Raw genomic sequence first — 16,441 nt, 5'->3', positions numbered from 1 at the left:
TGAGACTGAAGCACAGCCCCCTGCCATGTTCTACATTTACAGAAAGCCTGATGTGCTATTTCATGTTACCAAATTACATTTATGTGTACATGTAAAAAATAACTATTGGGACATATTAGAAGCCCAGCTCACAAAGTCCAAAGGGTACGAAGAGACGCACGTAAGACAAATCTAAGCACTGTACCCTGCCCTCTGTCTGCACCGACTGCTTACACGTAGCTGGTGAATGATTTATAAACCTAAAGATAGCAAAGTACAAAGCTGCATGAATATCATACATAATCAAGAAGAATGCTTTCCAGACTGCACTTGATGTGTCTTAAAATGGTGCAAGTTGCTGTGTCCATTCTGCTGCTTACAGGTAAGCACTTGGTACTGTTATCCTGTCATGGTCTTATTTCAGACGAAGTAGTTAGCAAGGAGAAGTTGCACTGCAGGCATTATGTTCTAAAAGACCGGAGGGTACAGCAGAAAGAGCATGGGCTGGTGTTGAGCACAAGAGTAGGTAACAGGAACTCTGAGACAGAATCCTGACTGTGCTCTCTGTCTATGGCTTTAGGCAAATCATTTAGCCTCTCTCCGCTTTTCCATCTTTAAAACAGGGATAATACTGCTTACATAGCTGGAGGAGGTTTTCTGAGGATGAATGGGTGGTTTGTGAAATGCTAAATGCTTATTATTTTTTAAAATAATTCTGTAAACTTTATTCTTACCTTATTTTTTTTTACTAGTTATTGAGAAAACAAATAGCTCATATGCATACCTGGTCCAAATTGACATAAGTAGCTTGCGATTTTTGAAACAACTTAGGGCACCTAGTTTTCAGAGGGCTGATATTCACCACTTTCTGAATGTTAGACCCTTGAAAGGTATCTGAAACTGGGCACCTAAAGTCGCTAATCATTTTTTAAAATGTCAGAAGTTGAACTGTAGTTGCAGTCAAGTGTCACTATGGCTAAGATGATGCACTTTTCAGCTAAACCCAGGCTAGTACCATAAATATCATACATGCTTTAAGACTGGTGTGTTCCACAGTCAGTAACCAGATATAACAGTAGAGATTTATGATAATCCCTTACATAAAGAGATGTTCCCCTGCATGTGAATGTATTAACTGCCAACCCAAGTATTTTCGAAAGTTGTTGATCCAGGAGCCCAATGTAACCAACTGTATCTAATGACAATAAAGAAACTGTGCCACTGGGACTTGTCTCAGCTTAACCAAAATGTAACACTTAGGAAACATGAACTAATTAACCATCTCATGACTCATGAACTAAATAACCTTACACAGATGGTGAAAACAGAAGCAGATGTGACATCCCCCCAAGGTCACACAGGAATCTGTGTCAGAGCTGAGATTAGAACTCAGATTCTAATCAGAACTCAGGTCTGGGTTCAAGACCTGTGCTGAGACCAAATTTTCTTCTTGAAAGGCCTAGAGAGACATGCTGAACACCTGACAGAGGGGGAGCAATAATTTAAAACAATATTTGATTCTGTGGTGAAGGGGAAACCTGTCACAGAGTGAGACTATTTCTTAAGTCCTCCCACTGCTGTTTTGGCCAAGCTCCTTGTCCCTCCTACAAAGTCCCTTGGATGCATGGACTTACTGCAGCAGTGCTCCATAGGGAGGGGAATAGGAGGAATATCCTGCATGTGCCCCATCCCTACTGGATATGTTGGCAATGTTGCGCCTCTCTCTGCATGTGAGGTGTGGGGAGAGGCACCTAGAGTTCTTGCTTTCCAAGATTTGATAGGACCTCACCCATTCCACTGATCTGGTCTGCTCTGCACTTAGTACTCCTCTTAATCAAACTTTACAACAGATGTTGGTTAAGTAGGGGGCTTTAGACCTTTCATGGGTGCTATTCCTTCTACCTGCACTACACTTACCTACACATTAAAGCCCACCACAAAACCTACTTTCAGTTTAGCTCAAGATTATTGAGCAATAAAGCATTGTGATATTAATTTTTGAGAAATGCTGTTTCTCCCTTTCTCATTTTCCTTTCCATCTTTCACAACCCCCTTATTTGTGCTCTTTTCAGGCTTTCCTTACAACTAATTTTAGTAGGCTCTTACAGCCTCTTTTGATCACTGGTTATGTTCAGTTCAGCCATTCATTAGCTATGAAGGGTCTTTCAGTAAAAATCAAGGCAGTGGGGATTAAAACATGACCCACAGGGTTTGCTGATTAGAACCTTACACTTCACCATCCTTTCAAACGATTTCCAGCAGCACCCCCCCGCCCCCCATTTTTGGGAAGTGTGTTATATAGTGATTGAAGCCTTGGGTCTAGGCTTGGTTCGACCACAGAGTTATTGTGTGACCTGATGCTGGAAAAATCAAGAATAGGACAAAAGTAAATGAGGCTGTCATAGTTAGAACTATGGCAAACAAGTAGGGCCAAACATCTAAAATTTGAGTGCCTCTACCCATGTTTAGGCACCTAAGAAGAAAGGCCAGTATTTCAGAGCTGTCGAGTATCCACAGCTCCAAGTGAATTATTTTGGTTATTTTGGATTCTTCAATATTGATATAAGTGACTAACATTTTGGCCTATGTTTATATTTTGTGAGGTATATATTGCAAATGTTTACAAGTTACCAATTTTACAATAAGTCAGATCAAAACTTAGTTGTATATCTTGACACTTGATCAATGATCTCAAATCACAACGTATAACATAGGGTGCGTAATATGCAACTCACAGGCAGTCTGTGGAATCCTAAAATGCATCCTCTAGCAACCGCCTTCCTGTACCTGAAAAGGGTCATGTCCAATCAGCAAGTTTTGATCTCCATGAAGTTTCACATGATCGCTCATAGTTAATGTATGTAGCTGAGACAAACTCTTACCAAAGCAGCAATTTCTATATTTCTCCAAAGGGCTCAGGATACTGCTCCAAGCCCTCAGAAACTCTCAGAGGAATTGACAATGACTACAGATAAGAATCAAATCCAGATTTCTCTTGACTCTGGGGAGCATTATCAAACCCCATCTCATGTTTGTCATGAATGTATCTAGCACATAGTATGAAATTAATTATTCTGATTAGGACAACTGAAACGATTTCAAATCACAATGGGTTTGAAGTTGCAAAATTCTGGTCCACGTTCTTGAATCTTCAGTACATTTTGTGTGTGTGGCAATATTTGAAGCTGAGATTCTGATATGGTTTTGTCTCAATTCTAACTTTAGGGAACATCCCTAAACATTCAGTTTACCTTTTCAAAGTACTCAACACGTCAGCATCAGCAACGTTAACAGGACCAAAGGGTCAGAGGTTGAGAGTTCAGCTGTTGTAATCCAGGCAGTGCTAGCTGGAATATCTGATATCACAGACAAGTCTGCTTTTTGAATCTGACATTCTGACCAGGCACATTCAGAGCTGAGGGTTAAAAGAAATACTACACAAAAAGAGAAGGATTGGCTCCACAGCAACTGCTGGACATGACTACTGATGGGTTTTGAAATAATGGCAGACATGCAAAAACAAGAGCAAAATCAGAAAATAAGGGAAGAAAAAGTAGCTTTATTTGCTAATGTGCATGGAAACCAATTACTGAAACATTGGTACTCATCGCCACATTGTTTTAAAGATTAAAACATATGGGGTAAATATCAATGGTCAAAATAAATCCTTCACTTCAATGGAGTTCCACAAGGGATAGATGTAGTCCCAATTGTCGAAGCTTTCCCATTAGTAGTGAAATACTAGTGCTGACTTAAGATCTGGGGAGCTGCATCCTGTATAGTCAAGATTTTCAAGAGTGGGTAATGTTTGGATCCCAGGTCTATAATTAGACATAGATGGTGATTTTTCCATGAGTGTTAAGCACACAGCAGCTCCTATTGCTCGGCACTTCAGAAAAACCACACCATCTATATAGGTGTTAACAAGGCTCAGGAGTTGAACTTTAAGCACCTATTCTTAAGTCTTTCCTTATATTACTATAGTTGTACTGGGATCCTGGTAGCCTGGAGATCCACCAGCTGAACAAAAGGAACTCTCCTGTGTGCACTCCTGGGATTTGTGCTTAACTGGCAGTCATTATCTGAAATCTATTCTTGTGCAGCAGATTTAAAGTCCCACTCATGACTTGTGTTAAGGGTTTAAACACAAGTTAAACTAAGAGCTACACTCAAGTTAATTTTACCCTCTTTGCATATTTGACCTGCCTCACTGTACCAGTTGATTGCATCCTAGTAGTTGAATCCAATTAATTTTCCTTTCCACAGCCAAGATTTTGACTTTCCAGGCTGGATTGAGTACACATTCACTGATTGAACAGAGATGACAAGAGTCAATCAGATTCTCTTGTGACAGACTGTACTATTGTGTTTACCACTTTTACAATGCTATGATACATTTTGTACAAAGTATGCCTTGTGAGGTATCATTTGAAAACTCATCATTCATGATCGATATTGTCCTGGTAAAATATGTGTGACAACATTGTATGTAACAGTATACGATTCTACTTTATGATGTTACTAAGGCATATTCCAAATCTGGGGAAGCAGCCCAAACCAATTCCTCAGAGACAAAAGGAAAAGTGATGCCTTAGCAAGGTGTCAACAGAATCAAATGGATTATCACGTAGGTAAGGAGCCATTGTTTGGCAGGAAGAATGGTATTAACCAGACATTTATATCTTGGCAAAGGAATAGCTGGGGGTTCCTGTGTGAACAGATTGGCTATCCCTGAACCCCAGCTGGAGATGATTCTCAAAGTGGAGGAAAAGAAATAAAAATGAGGAACAGAGGACACAAATCCTCTCTCTCCCCTCATCTCTACTCATGGCATCAACAACATTTGAGAGACAAAAGGAGCATCACTGAACTGGGGGTGGGGTCCTGGCTGACAGATCCAGCGAGACTGCTGTAAATATGTGGTGAAAGAAACCTTTTAGCTTTAAATTCACTTAGCTTGTTAAGTTAGATATTAGTTTGTGTTCTACCTTTTATTTCTTTGTAACCAATTCTAATTTTTATGGCTCATTATTTGTAATCACTTAAAATCCATCTTTCTATTGTTAGATAAACTTGGTTTATCTAAACCTGTGTGTGTTTGGAGTGAAGTGTTTGGGAACCTCCTCTTGAGATAACAGGATTTGTGCATATCATTTTTTATTAATGGACTTTCTATGAGCTTGTGTTGTCCAGAAGGAAAGAGCTGTACAAGGACTTATATTTCTGGAGACAAGTCTGAGACTGGAAATTTGTTGGTATCACTTTGGAATACAATTCAGGAGTGGCTGGCTAGAAGCACTCAAGTAACTCAGCTGGGAGTAATTTCCATGTTAGAGGCTGTGTGTGACAAAGGCCAGGAGTGGCAGCTCTCACAGCGAAGCAATGTAAAAGGCACCCCATGTTGGAGAACTGAGGGGACACAGCTCTTCGGCAGTCCAGATTGTATCCTGGGGAATGTCACATTTCTTCACGGTCAAATTTAATCTTGTGCCAGCTTTCACTAATCCACAATGAGATGCTCTGAAGACACTGGGACAATAGTGATAACTATTGTTTATATCTCCAGGGAAGACGAAACTCTCTGCCTCAGACCGTGATTATAAAAACTAAGCCACCAAGCATGACTTGGTGACTTTAAAAAGATTCATTTTAGGTGTAAGAATATTTACTGAAGTCTTCCAAAAATGTGAGCGATATATTCAGGGAATCAAACACTCCACCTGGTAACTAACAGCTGCTGTAATCCTCACAGCAGCTCACTCCTCAAAGATGTTCCTTTTATCTTCCCCTTCTGGCCATGACTCTATATTATTCTTACATAATATTTTCATCCAGAGGGAAAAAAGAAACAGTAACAGAGTAAAAACGTACATATCTAACATTGTTTGACCTTCTTACCACTGACTTATCTTTGTTTCACTGGAACTTTCAATATTCAGTGTCCCTAAGGATACTATTATGCTTTGTGAACAATTTCATTGACTCGTATCCATCACACTTGCTCTGGCTAACTATGTCCAGTCTTGCAGCTGGATGCTCCGACATTCTGCTCTTCTAATTTTGGTGCAAGGGTGCTGCTAGATGCGGAATTGCATACAGCAGAAAGTTCTTAGGTAAGCCGTGCATCTATAAAAAATTATTTGAAGATCTTAAATTCTTTTATAAACATTAAATCAAGCTGTTCAACAAGAAGAGAGGAATTACACCCATTTTACAGAAGCACAAATTGAGGCATAGGTTAGGGAACATGTCTTAAGATCATACAGGGTGTTAGGAGGCAGAATGTGTACGGAAACCAGATCTTCTGACTCCCAGTTCTGTGTCTGAGCCAAAAGACCATCTTTTCTCTTTGCTCTAACAGCACTGTGTGCAGTTGCCTGTTTACAGACAGTCAAAAAATTCCTTTTGTGTATATAATTTCTCAGTGAAGTGCCCCATTCATTCTTGCACAGGTTAATTCTGCATGAGGAAATAAGAATACATTTCTCATGGAATGGCATTTCCCATTGGCCAAGGGTGCAGTCTAGGAAGAATATGTATCCATTAAAAAATTAAGCTTATACCTTTAAAACATAGCACTTGCCACCAGCGGAGCCAAGCTAGAACCTCGCTGCCCCACAAAGTAGCTACTAGTGCTCATTCTTTGAAGAAAAAAATTACAGCTACTCTGTTTATGCTTTTTAGGGTAACTCACCAAGCAGTCACAAGGCCAAAGTACTCTTCGGCAACAAAACTTAAGCAACATCGGTGATCCCAACTAACTATATTTTTTCAATGAAAAAGGTTAAGTCTTATGCTAGCGGCAATGGACATTATGGCATTTATTTTTGACCAAAGTTCAAGCGTCTCACCACAGAATAGTAATGACGTTTGCAAAATATGTTCAATATAAAAAAAAAATAAAAATGAAAATATATGCCTCGGTAGAAGCTCATAGTAAGCTGACTAAGAAATATTACACTCTTGGTAAAATAGCCTTGTTTGAATTTCTTGAACTCTGGAACAGCCAAGTGTTACTTGCATGCACAGAGGCAGAACATATTTCTCTGTGGAATTTTTCTTGCTTTCAGAAACCCAGGAATAATTAGCTATTTCGTAGTCACCTAAGAAACAGCATTTTATGCTTAAAACGAAGACAATTATGCATTAGTTCATCTGCACAGTTGGGTCAACTGAAGAGTAATTTTATTTGAAGATGACTGAATTTCTGCTTCCTGTTTCTAGTGTTTGAGCAAGCAAAGCATAAGAAGCATATCAAACGTTGGCGAGAAGACCTGTTAGGATATCTAGTCCATCTTTCTGGCAAAGCAAAATTGTTTGCTCTAGTATTATTACTATTTTACATGTATATTCCAATAGCTGAAGATCACAGCCAGATTGGGCCCCATTTTGCTAGCCTCTGTATGAACAATGACATTTTCTCTTCAATTTTCCGATCTAGTTTTCAAGTACTTTTTGGCTCTGAAAAGCAGCAGCATTGTAAATATAAGCAGCCGTTTTACTCCACAAATCTGTTCCCTGTACAAGGTCTTGATAGTGACAAATGAAGGTTTTCACTCTGGTTAACCCAGCAGAACTGACACTTCTGAGAAGGAGTGAGCTGGATTCTATCCATTATTGTGCATAATCAACATATGGGTTTACTAAGTTCAAATCAGTCTCCCTGTACAAACTCAGTGGAAGCCATGGGGGTGGATAGATGTCAGTGATTCCATAGTTTGGCCTGCGGAACTCCTATTACTGGATGCAATGTGCAAAGAGTACAGAACTCTGCTTGAATCTACAGTCTTGTGTACATGCAGAAGTTGCACTGTTGTACCAATAAAATAAAAACCAGCAGGATCTTATTAAAGGGAAAAAGGCAAAATACCACATTTATTGTGAATACAGAAAGAATCATAGTAAGCAGTTAGTTATAGCTACAACATTCCATTCAATCTCATATTTATTCACACATTCATTCATACAAACACACACACACACACATACACACCCACACACACACGTTCTGCAAGGTTGTTATCATAGTTACCAGCCTTAGAGTTGCTCATGCCAAGCCACTGGCCAGGTGGCGTGGACATGAGGAGGGAGCAGGGCCTTGTCAGATGCTCATCTGATGCTCCTGGAAGTTGGTTTGCAGAATCAGACCCCAAAGTTCTCACTTTTTAGAGTCTATTTTTATAGGAATTTCTTCCTATGCCAGTCTATGGGAATTGCTTCATCATGCTGTTGCTGAATCAATCAGCAGATAGCACATTCCTGACGGCTCCAAGATGTTATCTTGTTCTTTGGTTCTCCCATTCTTGAGGCTGTTGGGTGGATTCCAGCCTGCCCTCCAGGGGGTCCTCTGGTTATTTCCACTTGATGCCTTCTTCAGCCGATGGACACTGGATTCTTAGGCTGGCACCTCCCTGATCATTCAGTTATTATCCACACCAAGCATCCATCCACATACATCCTCTATCTCTATTTTAATCACAATTGTTAATACAACAAAAGGGCGGGGAGTCTCTGGGTGCTGTTTCTGTTGTTAGAGTATTGCTTTGAGTCTCTCTCTGTGTGAATTGCTTTGAGAACAGACTCTGTCTTAGAATGTACTAACACAATTAGCAGCTTGCAAGTTTCACACAGAGAGGGAGAGAAACAGTACCAAAAACCAAGAGACCTCTTAATTAGTAATACCCTGGAATTTAAACTCTGGGGAATCAAACTCATTTGTGATTTTAATACAGAACTTCTTTAATATGATCCAACAGCACCAGTTTAATATAAGGTGTTATTTTAAACCCCTTTAGCTAAATGGGGGCAATCCTGTGTATGGACACACTTATTTCAGTTTGAGTGATTTTTTTTTATTTCAGTTTTTAAACCAAGAGTGTTCAGACAAGTTTGCAGCAGTTTAAGTACAGTGGTTTAAAATAACACATTCAGTTAAACTCAACTTTTTTGTATACACAGGCCATAAGATCTGAAGTTAAGCTGGCAGAGGGAAAGAGAAAACCTAAGGGTATGTCTACACGACAGCAGCACAGCTACAACCCTGCAGCTATACCACTGTAGTATAGACACGTCCCACATCGACGGAAAGGGTTTTCCCGTCTATGTAGTTAATACATCTCTTCAATAGGTGGGAGCTAGTTCAGTGGAAGAATTCTTTCATTGACCTCTCTGCATCTACAGTGGGGGTTAGTGTCAGAAACTGATGGGGATGGTCAGAGCCATGGCAGCTGGGTCTATGGTTGGAACCAGGGTTTAGAGCCAGAATCAGAAGTACAGAGTGGGGCTGGAACAAGACCAGAGTAAGAACAAGGGTGGAACAGGCTAAAGCATGTGGAGTCTGTTACTACTATCAGGCAGGGGAGAGTTTGAAGCCTTGAAGTGACACTGACCAGACTGAGCTGCTCTTTCTCCTGTGAGGCTTATATACCCGCCCTGAGAGACACTAGACTGGCACCTGGCTTGTGGATTGGTTGGAGCCTACCACAAGAATGATTCATCAACACATGGGGTTTAAGCAGGTTCTAGTTCACAGATGACTCCATCACCTTTCAGTTAGGATGACCTAACTCCATTGCACAGGGTAAAAATTTTTTCACAGCCCAGAGCAAAAGGTAGCTTGAGCTAATTTTTAGGTGTAGACCAGACCTAAGGTGGAAATAGTGAGACAAATTGAGAACCCCTCTTGTTGAGAGGCATTCTCATTTCACAGAGAAGATGGCCTGCATCAAGGAGGGACTGAAAAGTCGCCCCAGAACAAGCTGAGAGCAAGACCAGAAACACACCACCTCTCTGTCTATGAACTAGGCCCATTCACCAAGTAGCTTCCATGGAACCATCGATGGAGATCAGGGCCATCCCCTGTGACTGACCCCTGCCCATCCTAGATGGCAAGAGTAGAGAACACATGTATTTGCTATAGTACTAATAATTAGAGTAATAAGAGAAAGGATAGTAGAAGACACATGAAAAGGCAGAAGAGGGAAGGAAGGAGGGGCATGGAGGGAGAAGAAGAGTATTTTGTATTATCTGGTCTTGCAACTTGGACATGTTGTGACACTGTGTAATTTATTAGCTAGCCTGTGAAATGTGTGGTATTTGGAAACAAACAAACTTTAAATCATTTCTGGTTTTGTACTATTATTGTCTATTTTTTTATGAAAATCAACACAAAAATCACACACACACACACACCCCGAAAAGAAAAGGGTTAGTAAAGTCTAGATTACTTTTTGCTAGCTATGTTTTATGTTTTGTATTTCTCTCAGAATTGATAATGATCAGTTTAAGCAATTCCCCTTTCTCATTTTCCCTGGTGGACTGTTTGTGTTACACGCACAATAAAGTGGAGTGATTCATTTTTAAATAACTTCTCCTATTTGGATTTCAATGAAAACTTGCAGAAACCCTTCTACAGGATGTAGGTTTGTAAAATCTTGTTTTTACAAAATCCTAAACTTGTGGCTTAATTTGGATTCAAATATTCCTTTTGAACGAGCTCTAATACTTTGGTTTAGGTTTAACATTGTTCTGTGAAGGAATGACACATGATTACAAATCTCTGTGAAGTGTAAGTTCTAAAATAACTGACAAACATTATGACATTGCAACACTTCCATTTCAGGTGTATTGGGAGCGCCGTTTGTATCTGAAGAAGCAGCAAATGAGTTTATACAACTTAAAAGACAAACACGATATTCTCAGAATTATTGGGATCCAAGCAGCAGCCAGAATGCATGGGGTTACACTCTGGCTGAACAGGTATTTGTTTGATAACTTTGCACTATGTAAGAGACTGGAAGTATATATGTTGCCATCTGATTGCCTGTTTGCAGATATGGTACTGGCTTTTAAAGGGACACCAAAATTCCATTGTTACTGAACTCATTCCTGGAAAAGTACTAGGCTGAATAGTTCATGGTTACAATCTCTTATACTATAGTCAATAGCTTCCTTATTCATGCCTCTAAGAATTGTAAAGTTGCTAGATAATGATCTGGCCAGTATAATCTTGCACAATTGGTCTTGCAATAAAGGGTTTGTAAAGTGAAACTTCCCACCACCACTGCCACCTCACTACACACTAATCTTGTTCTGGTAAACTTTGCTGGATTCAAAGCCTTGAAAACAGATGGCTTCTAGCCACAGCTATGGCACAGACAATGCTACTGCAAGCTTACATTCACCATCCACACCTTCCTTTCGATCTGGCTTCCAATCTCTGTTGACAATTCTCCTGTACTCCATCACCCAGGCTTGTAATACAGTTGATCTTCAAACTTTCTTTCCTTCTGCTCCAGGAGCCAAGCTGTTATCAAATCTCATCAGCACTGAGCCAACATTGCTAAAATCTATGACTTTCCTCTCCATCCTGACTTCTAGGTGATCACCCAGGCCTTACTCGTCTCATGCCTTGAGTACTGACCGCAATCTTCCCTTTCCCCCCGCCCTCCCAGGGGACTGTATATACAGGGGTCCTACAGGGGACTCTTATTTATGGTAGGGTGGAGGCAAAACTTAATTTAGTATGAAACTAGGAAGTTTGCTTCAGGATTGCATGTGATTTATTGTGTGTGAACTTGAAACAGCAAGCTATGCTACAGTTATATAATCGGATCCACTTCTGGTTACACAGCTTTCCCGTGGCTGTGGCTCATTACACTTTTAATGCATGATTTAAAATTTCAGAACTAGGATCCATCTGAGTCCTCCTATATAATTATCTGAGCAACTTATGCCATGCTACAAAAGCTATTTGAACATGACTCGCATCTCAGGTTAGGTATGGTTCTACCAAAAGACCTGTAGTCTATTGAGGTTGTATCAAATTCAGTAACACCAGCCATTTTGTTCTACTTCAGGTTAGTGAATTATGGACGGCTTTGAGAACCACAAATCAATACTACATGGACTTGGGATCTTTTGCTTTTGGTCCTGCCACTGCCCGGTGAGTTTTGTCTAAAGATAGTACCTACCTTAACAAAAGGATGTGTATAAATAATTGATGGAGGAGATAATAGCACTCACAAAAGGATCCTAATGGTATAATATTATCCTGTGCTGAGTTTCCCTGTGTTTTAATTGCAAGAGATGTGATTAGAAAATAACTCTTTTTTTGAAAATTGGAGTGAAAGGGGCTTTACTAATTTTACTGGCTGTTTTGAATTTAACTATGATGAATCAATGCTGCTGGGTAGTTATAATGATATTGTTAGTCTAATAGAGTTTTAAAAGGCATAGAGCTTTTTCTATGGGCTTTGTTTACATTTTGAGAAATAAAATAAACAAAGCACGCAGAAGTGACCTTTGACTTTGGATCCGACACACACCATTCAGACAATACTGATAGAAAGCAGCCCATTGTAGAAAATGAAAGGAGGGAGGAAGGAACAGTTTCTTCCTGTATAAATTTCAGTAGTGCGATTTCATATTCACAGCCATGTTAGTCTGTATCCGCAAAAAGAAAAGGAGTATTTGTGGTACCTTAGAGACTAACAAATTTATTTGAGCATGAGCTTTCGTGAGCTACAGCTCACTTCATCGGGTGCAAGTAGTGCAGTTGTATTCAGTGTAGAATAAAAACATGATTGATTGAAATGGAGAAAAAGATAGACATGGAAGTATTTACAGATTGATAATTTCATGCAATAAGTCCATGTCTCAAATTGTCATGTGAAAATTTTGAGGAGAATGTTAAGGTGAACACTTCAGTTTTTTAGTGATTACAGTAAATGTAAGGAACAGTCTCTAAATAACAATGACATTTGACATGTATAGTACTACAAGAATAATAAATGCTTTACCTGTACAGATTGCTTTTCAAGGGTAGATGTCACAGACCTTTACAAAGGAGGTAATATTAATCCCATTTAGGAAAGTGGAGGCTGAGAAGTGAAGTGATTTGCTCAAGGTCACTGATACAGGAGGGAATAGAATCCATGTCTCCAATTTAGTCGTATGGCCTATCTTCTAGACTTTTTAATATAAAAGACTACATGGGCAGGTGTGTTATAGTGGTGGGAAATCAAAAATGGAGGGTGGGTGGGAATTCAATTGCTCTATTTCCAGTTCTGCCACTATTTTGATGTATCTTCATGTGTGTTTGTAACATGCCTAGCACAACTGGACCCCAAACCCTGAATAGGGACAAGCGCTACAAGAAACAAAAACACTTTGATTTTTAATAAAAAGCTTAAACCCTCCAATATCAGGGCTCAAATCACTAGGAAGAAATCTACTCTGGGGCCAGGCTAATCATAACTAGAGCTGGCTGAAAAATGGAAATTCCTTCCTTTTTTACAATTTATTTATTTTGGAACAAATTGGAACAAAAAGTCAAAAAACATTTCACAAGAAGGGATTTCCAGAAAGTTCTGTTTAGGGAGAAACAAAACAGAATTTTTGAAGCTTCCCAGCTGCTTGGCAGAAAGGCTGTTGTCAATTTCACTTCCTTCCTGCAGGCAGAAAGAAAAATTGACCAGAGTCTTCCAGAGGAACAAGTGGGGCAGAGTCATTTCAATTTTCCTGATGTGGAAGAAAAATCTGTTTTCCCCTGGAAAACTGAATGTGTGAAAAGGACCTTTTCTGCTGGCAAACCATTCAGATGGAAAGTTCCCGACTAGTTCCAATCATAAGTGGGGCCCTACCAAATTCAGGGTCCATTTTGGTCAATTTCACTGTCACAGGATTTTAAAATTCATAAATTTCATGATTTCAGCTACTTAAATCTGAAATTTCAGGGTGTTATAATTGTAGGGGTCCTGACCCCAAAAAGAAGCGTGTGTGGGGGCGGGGAGGAGGGTTGCAACATTATTGTAGGTAGGGTTTGCGGTACTACTACCCTTACTTCTGCACTGCTGCTGGCGGTGACGCTGCCTTCACAGCTGGCCAGCTGGAGAACGGTGGCTCCTGACCGGGAGCCGAGCTCTGAAGGCAGAGCTGTCACCAGCAGCAGCACAGAGGAAAGGATGGCACGGTATGGTCTTGCTACCCTTAGTTCTGCGCTGCTGCCTGCAGAGCTGGGCCCTTAGTCAGCAGCCACCACTCTCTGGCTGCCCAGCTCTGAAGGCAGCAGCGCAGAAGTAAGGGTGGCATGGAATGGTATTGCCCCCCCTTAAACTGCGCAGCTGGTGACGGGGCTCTGCCTTCAGAACTGGGAGCTCAGCGAACAGACACCGCCCTGTGGCCACCCAGCTCTGAAGGCAGCGCAGAAGTAAGGGTGGCAATACCATGATGCCTCATAAAATAACTCTGTGATGCCCCTGCAACTCCCTATTGGGTCAGGACCCCCAATTTGAGAAACGTTGGTCTGCCCTGTGAAATCTGTATAGTATAGAGTAAAAGCACACAAAAAAAACCCCACGGATTTAATTGGGGAAAGACCAAATTTCAGGGTCCGTGATGAGTTTTTCGTGGCCATGAATTTGGTAGGGCCCTAATCATAAGTGTCTACTACTTGCACATGCCTTTGAAGCTTATGATACTGGCTGATGTTCAGCAAGTTACAGGACTAGGTATGCCACATGAGTCCAGTGGCATGGCAATTCCTATGAACCTCAAAAGACCCACTCTATACGCACAGACCAATACATTGATGGTTCTACGTTATGCGCAGGCAGAACCCATATTTTCGATTGTAAACTCTTTTAAGCATGTTCTCACTGAACTCTTTCTAATGACTTCAATGGATGTTACTTTTAAATTGTGATCTCTGTAGGGCAGGAATTTACCTTCATCTCTGTTTAATTGCCCAGTACACTGCAAATGCTACACAAATTAACCTCCGATGCTTTTAGGCATGCACATGAGAGAACAGATATTGAAATTTTGAAACTCGAGAATATCAATGTGTTCCCCACAGTTCCATATTAAAGAAAAGACAGCTTTGAATTAATTCAGCAGAGCCTTCCTAATATCACTTATTTCTTCTTTTTTAGGGACCACATTAGGAATCTGGGGCTCACCTCCAGCAGCAGATAAGAAAACACAACTAAACCTAAGCAGTTTCACGTATCTGCCAATGTACTGTATGGGAGGATCTTTATCCAGGAGTTGCACTTTTAGCTATTTGCCACAGCCACATTTACTTTGTTCTGTACCTTATTAGGACATCTAAAGCTGAAACACACACAGTAGCCCCACAAAGTCAATAGTTTGTATTCATCAAGTAAAAAATATGTTAAATCATGCTAAATTGAACGTAAATGGTGAAGATGACAAGCCATCCATAGTGTTTTAATAGGACAGGTTAAAAATTGTTTTTTCTTTTCTTTTTTGACTAAATGGATTCCCCCTCTTCCCACTCCTACAAAATAGTCCATTTAAATAAATGTTGTCATTCTGGCAACTGAAAACTGGATGTTTTTCACTTCTTTAACTAAAGACTTTGACATTTTAGTTACTGAAAACTGAAATTTTGGTGTTCCATTTTTTTTGCTAAACCCAAATTTCAAAGGAAATTTTTAAAAAGAAATACTCCCCCCCCCCCTTTGGGTGTGTGTTTGAGGATAGTGAAAATCATGTCAGCTCTAGTTTTCACCATAGGAAGCAAGAACGTTTAATATTGTGACCAATACATTAGGTGATTTAGAATACAGCTTCCACTTCACTACCTCCAAAACTCTGCTTTCAGCATTGAAAGTATTGGTCTTGAGCTCTAAAGTGCAAAATGGTTGAAGTCCGGATAACCTGAGCGAGCTGCTCTCTACTTACAGGACACCAATTGTCATCAGTGAAGACACTTATTTGCAGCACCCTGTTTAACATGGATGTGACTAGTGACAAGGCATTTTCCGTCACAGGTCTCAAATTCTCTCTTCAGTCCATCAGCCAAAACTACTTGACCATCAGGACATGTATTGTCTCAGGCTTTTTGGCCAAAAGAAGAATAGCATACGTGAAGGAGGGTGGTTTTACTGTGATGATTTAGTTTTCCTCCTTGGATTAATAAAGCAGATTATATGTATTGGGGATTTTCTTATAGGTACAAGGACCCAGAGCTACAGTGAAGTGACTGCAAACTCTAAAGGAAATAGTAAATCTTTTAAAGCTGAAAGACCGTTTTAACATTTCTGTGTTTTCTATTGCATTACTGTCTGAGTAATTTTTTTTTAATGTAAAATAATTATAAACTGCAACTGGGTTCCCACTGGAAGTTCTTGATCTTCTCAGTTAGACAGATTTTTATTAGACTGGGACTGAAAACACACATCTGATTCTTTTATCACTTACAATACCATGACTTCATTCACACTATTAATCATCAGTACAACATTTCATTCATTCTAAAGAAAAGGCCAAGAAATAAACACCAGTAGAGAAAAACCAAAGAACGATTACATTCATTAGTCTCTCATAGGTGATCTGGTTATTGTATGCTTTCTCTCTTGCCTCCTCCTCTTGGCCACCGATCTAGGCAGTAGCCCCTAGAACTGTTGACTTGATGGGCCAGTAGAGGTAACTATTT

The 16,441-nt window shown here is 40.0% G+C and overlaps 1 protein-coding gene across 1 annotated transcript; it reads left to right on the top strand.

Moving 5' to 3' along the window:
* The first annotated feature begins 244 nt into the window (after positions 1 to 244).
* C1H3orf85 (chromosome 1 C3orf85 homolog) lies at positions 245 to 16,030 on the top strand. Its single transcript, XM_073328817.2, has 4 exons — positions 245 to 361; positions 10,601 to 10,737; positions 11,838 to 11,923; positions 14,913 to 16,030. Exons 1-4 carry the CDS (start codon positions 292 to 294, stop codon positions 14,953 to 14,955), a joined length of 336 nt encoding a protein of 111 aa, XP_073184918.1. The 5' UTR covers positions 245 to 291; the 3' UTR covers positions 14,956 to 16,030.
* The last annotated feature ends 411 nt before the right edge of the window (positions 16,031 to 16,441 follow it).

The sequence above is a fragment of the Lepidochelys kempii genome, chromosome 1 (assembly GCF_965140285.1).
Source record: "Lepidochelys kempii isolate rLepKem1 chromosome 1, rLepKem1.hap1, whole genome shotgun sequence".
NCBI lineage: Eukaryota > Metazoa > Chordata > Testudines > Cheloniidae > Lepidochelys > Lepidochelys kempii.
The sequence above is the reverse complement of the archived record's forward strand: the minus strand, read 5'-3'. Positions and strand labels throughout refer to the sequence as shown.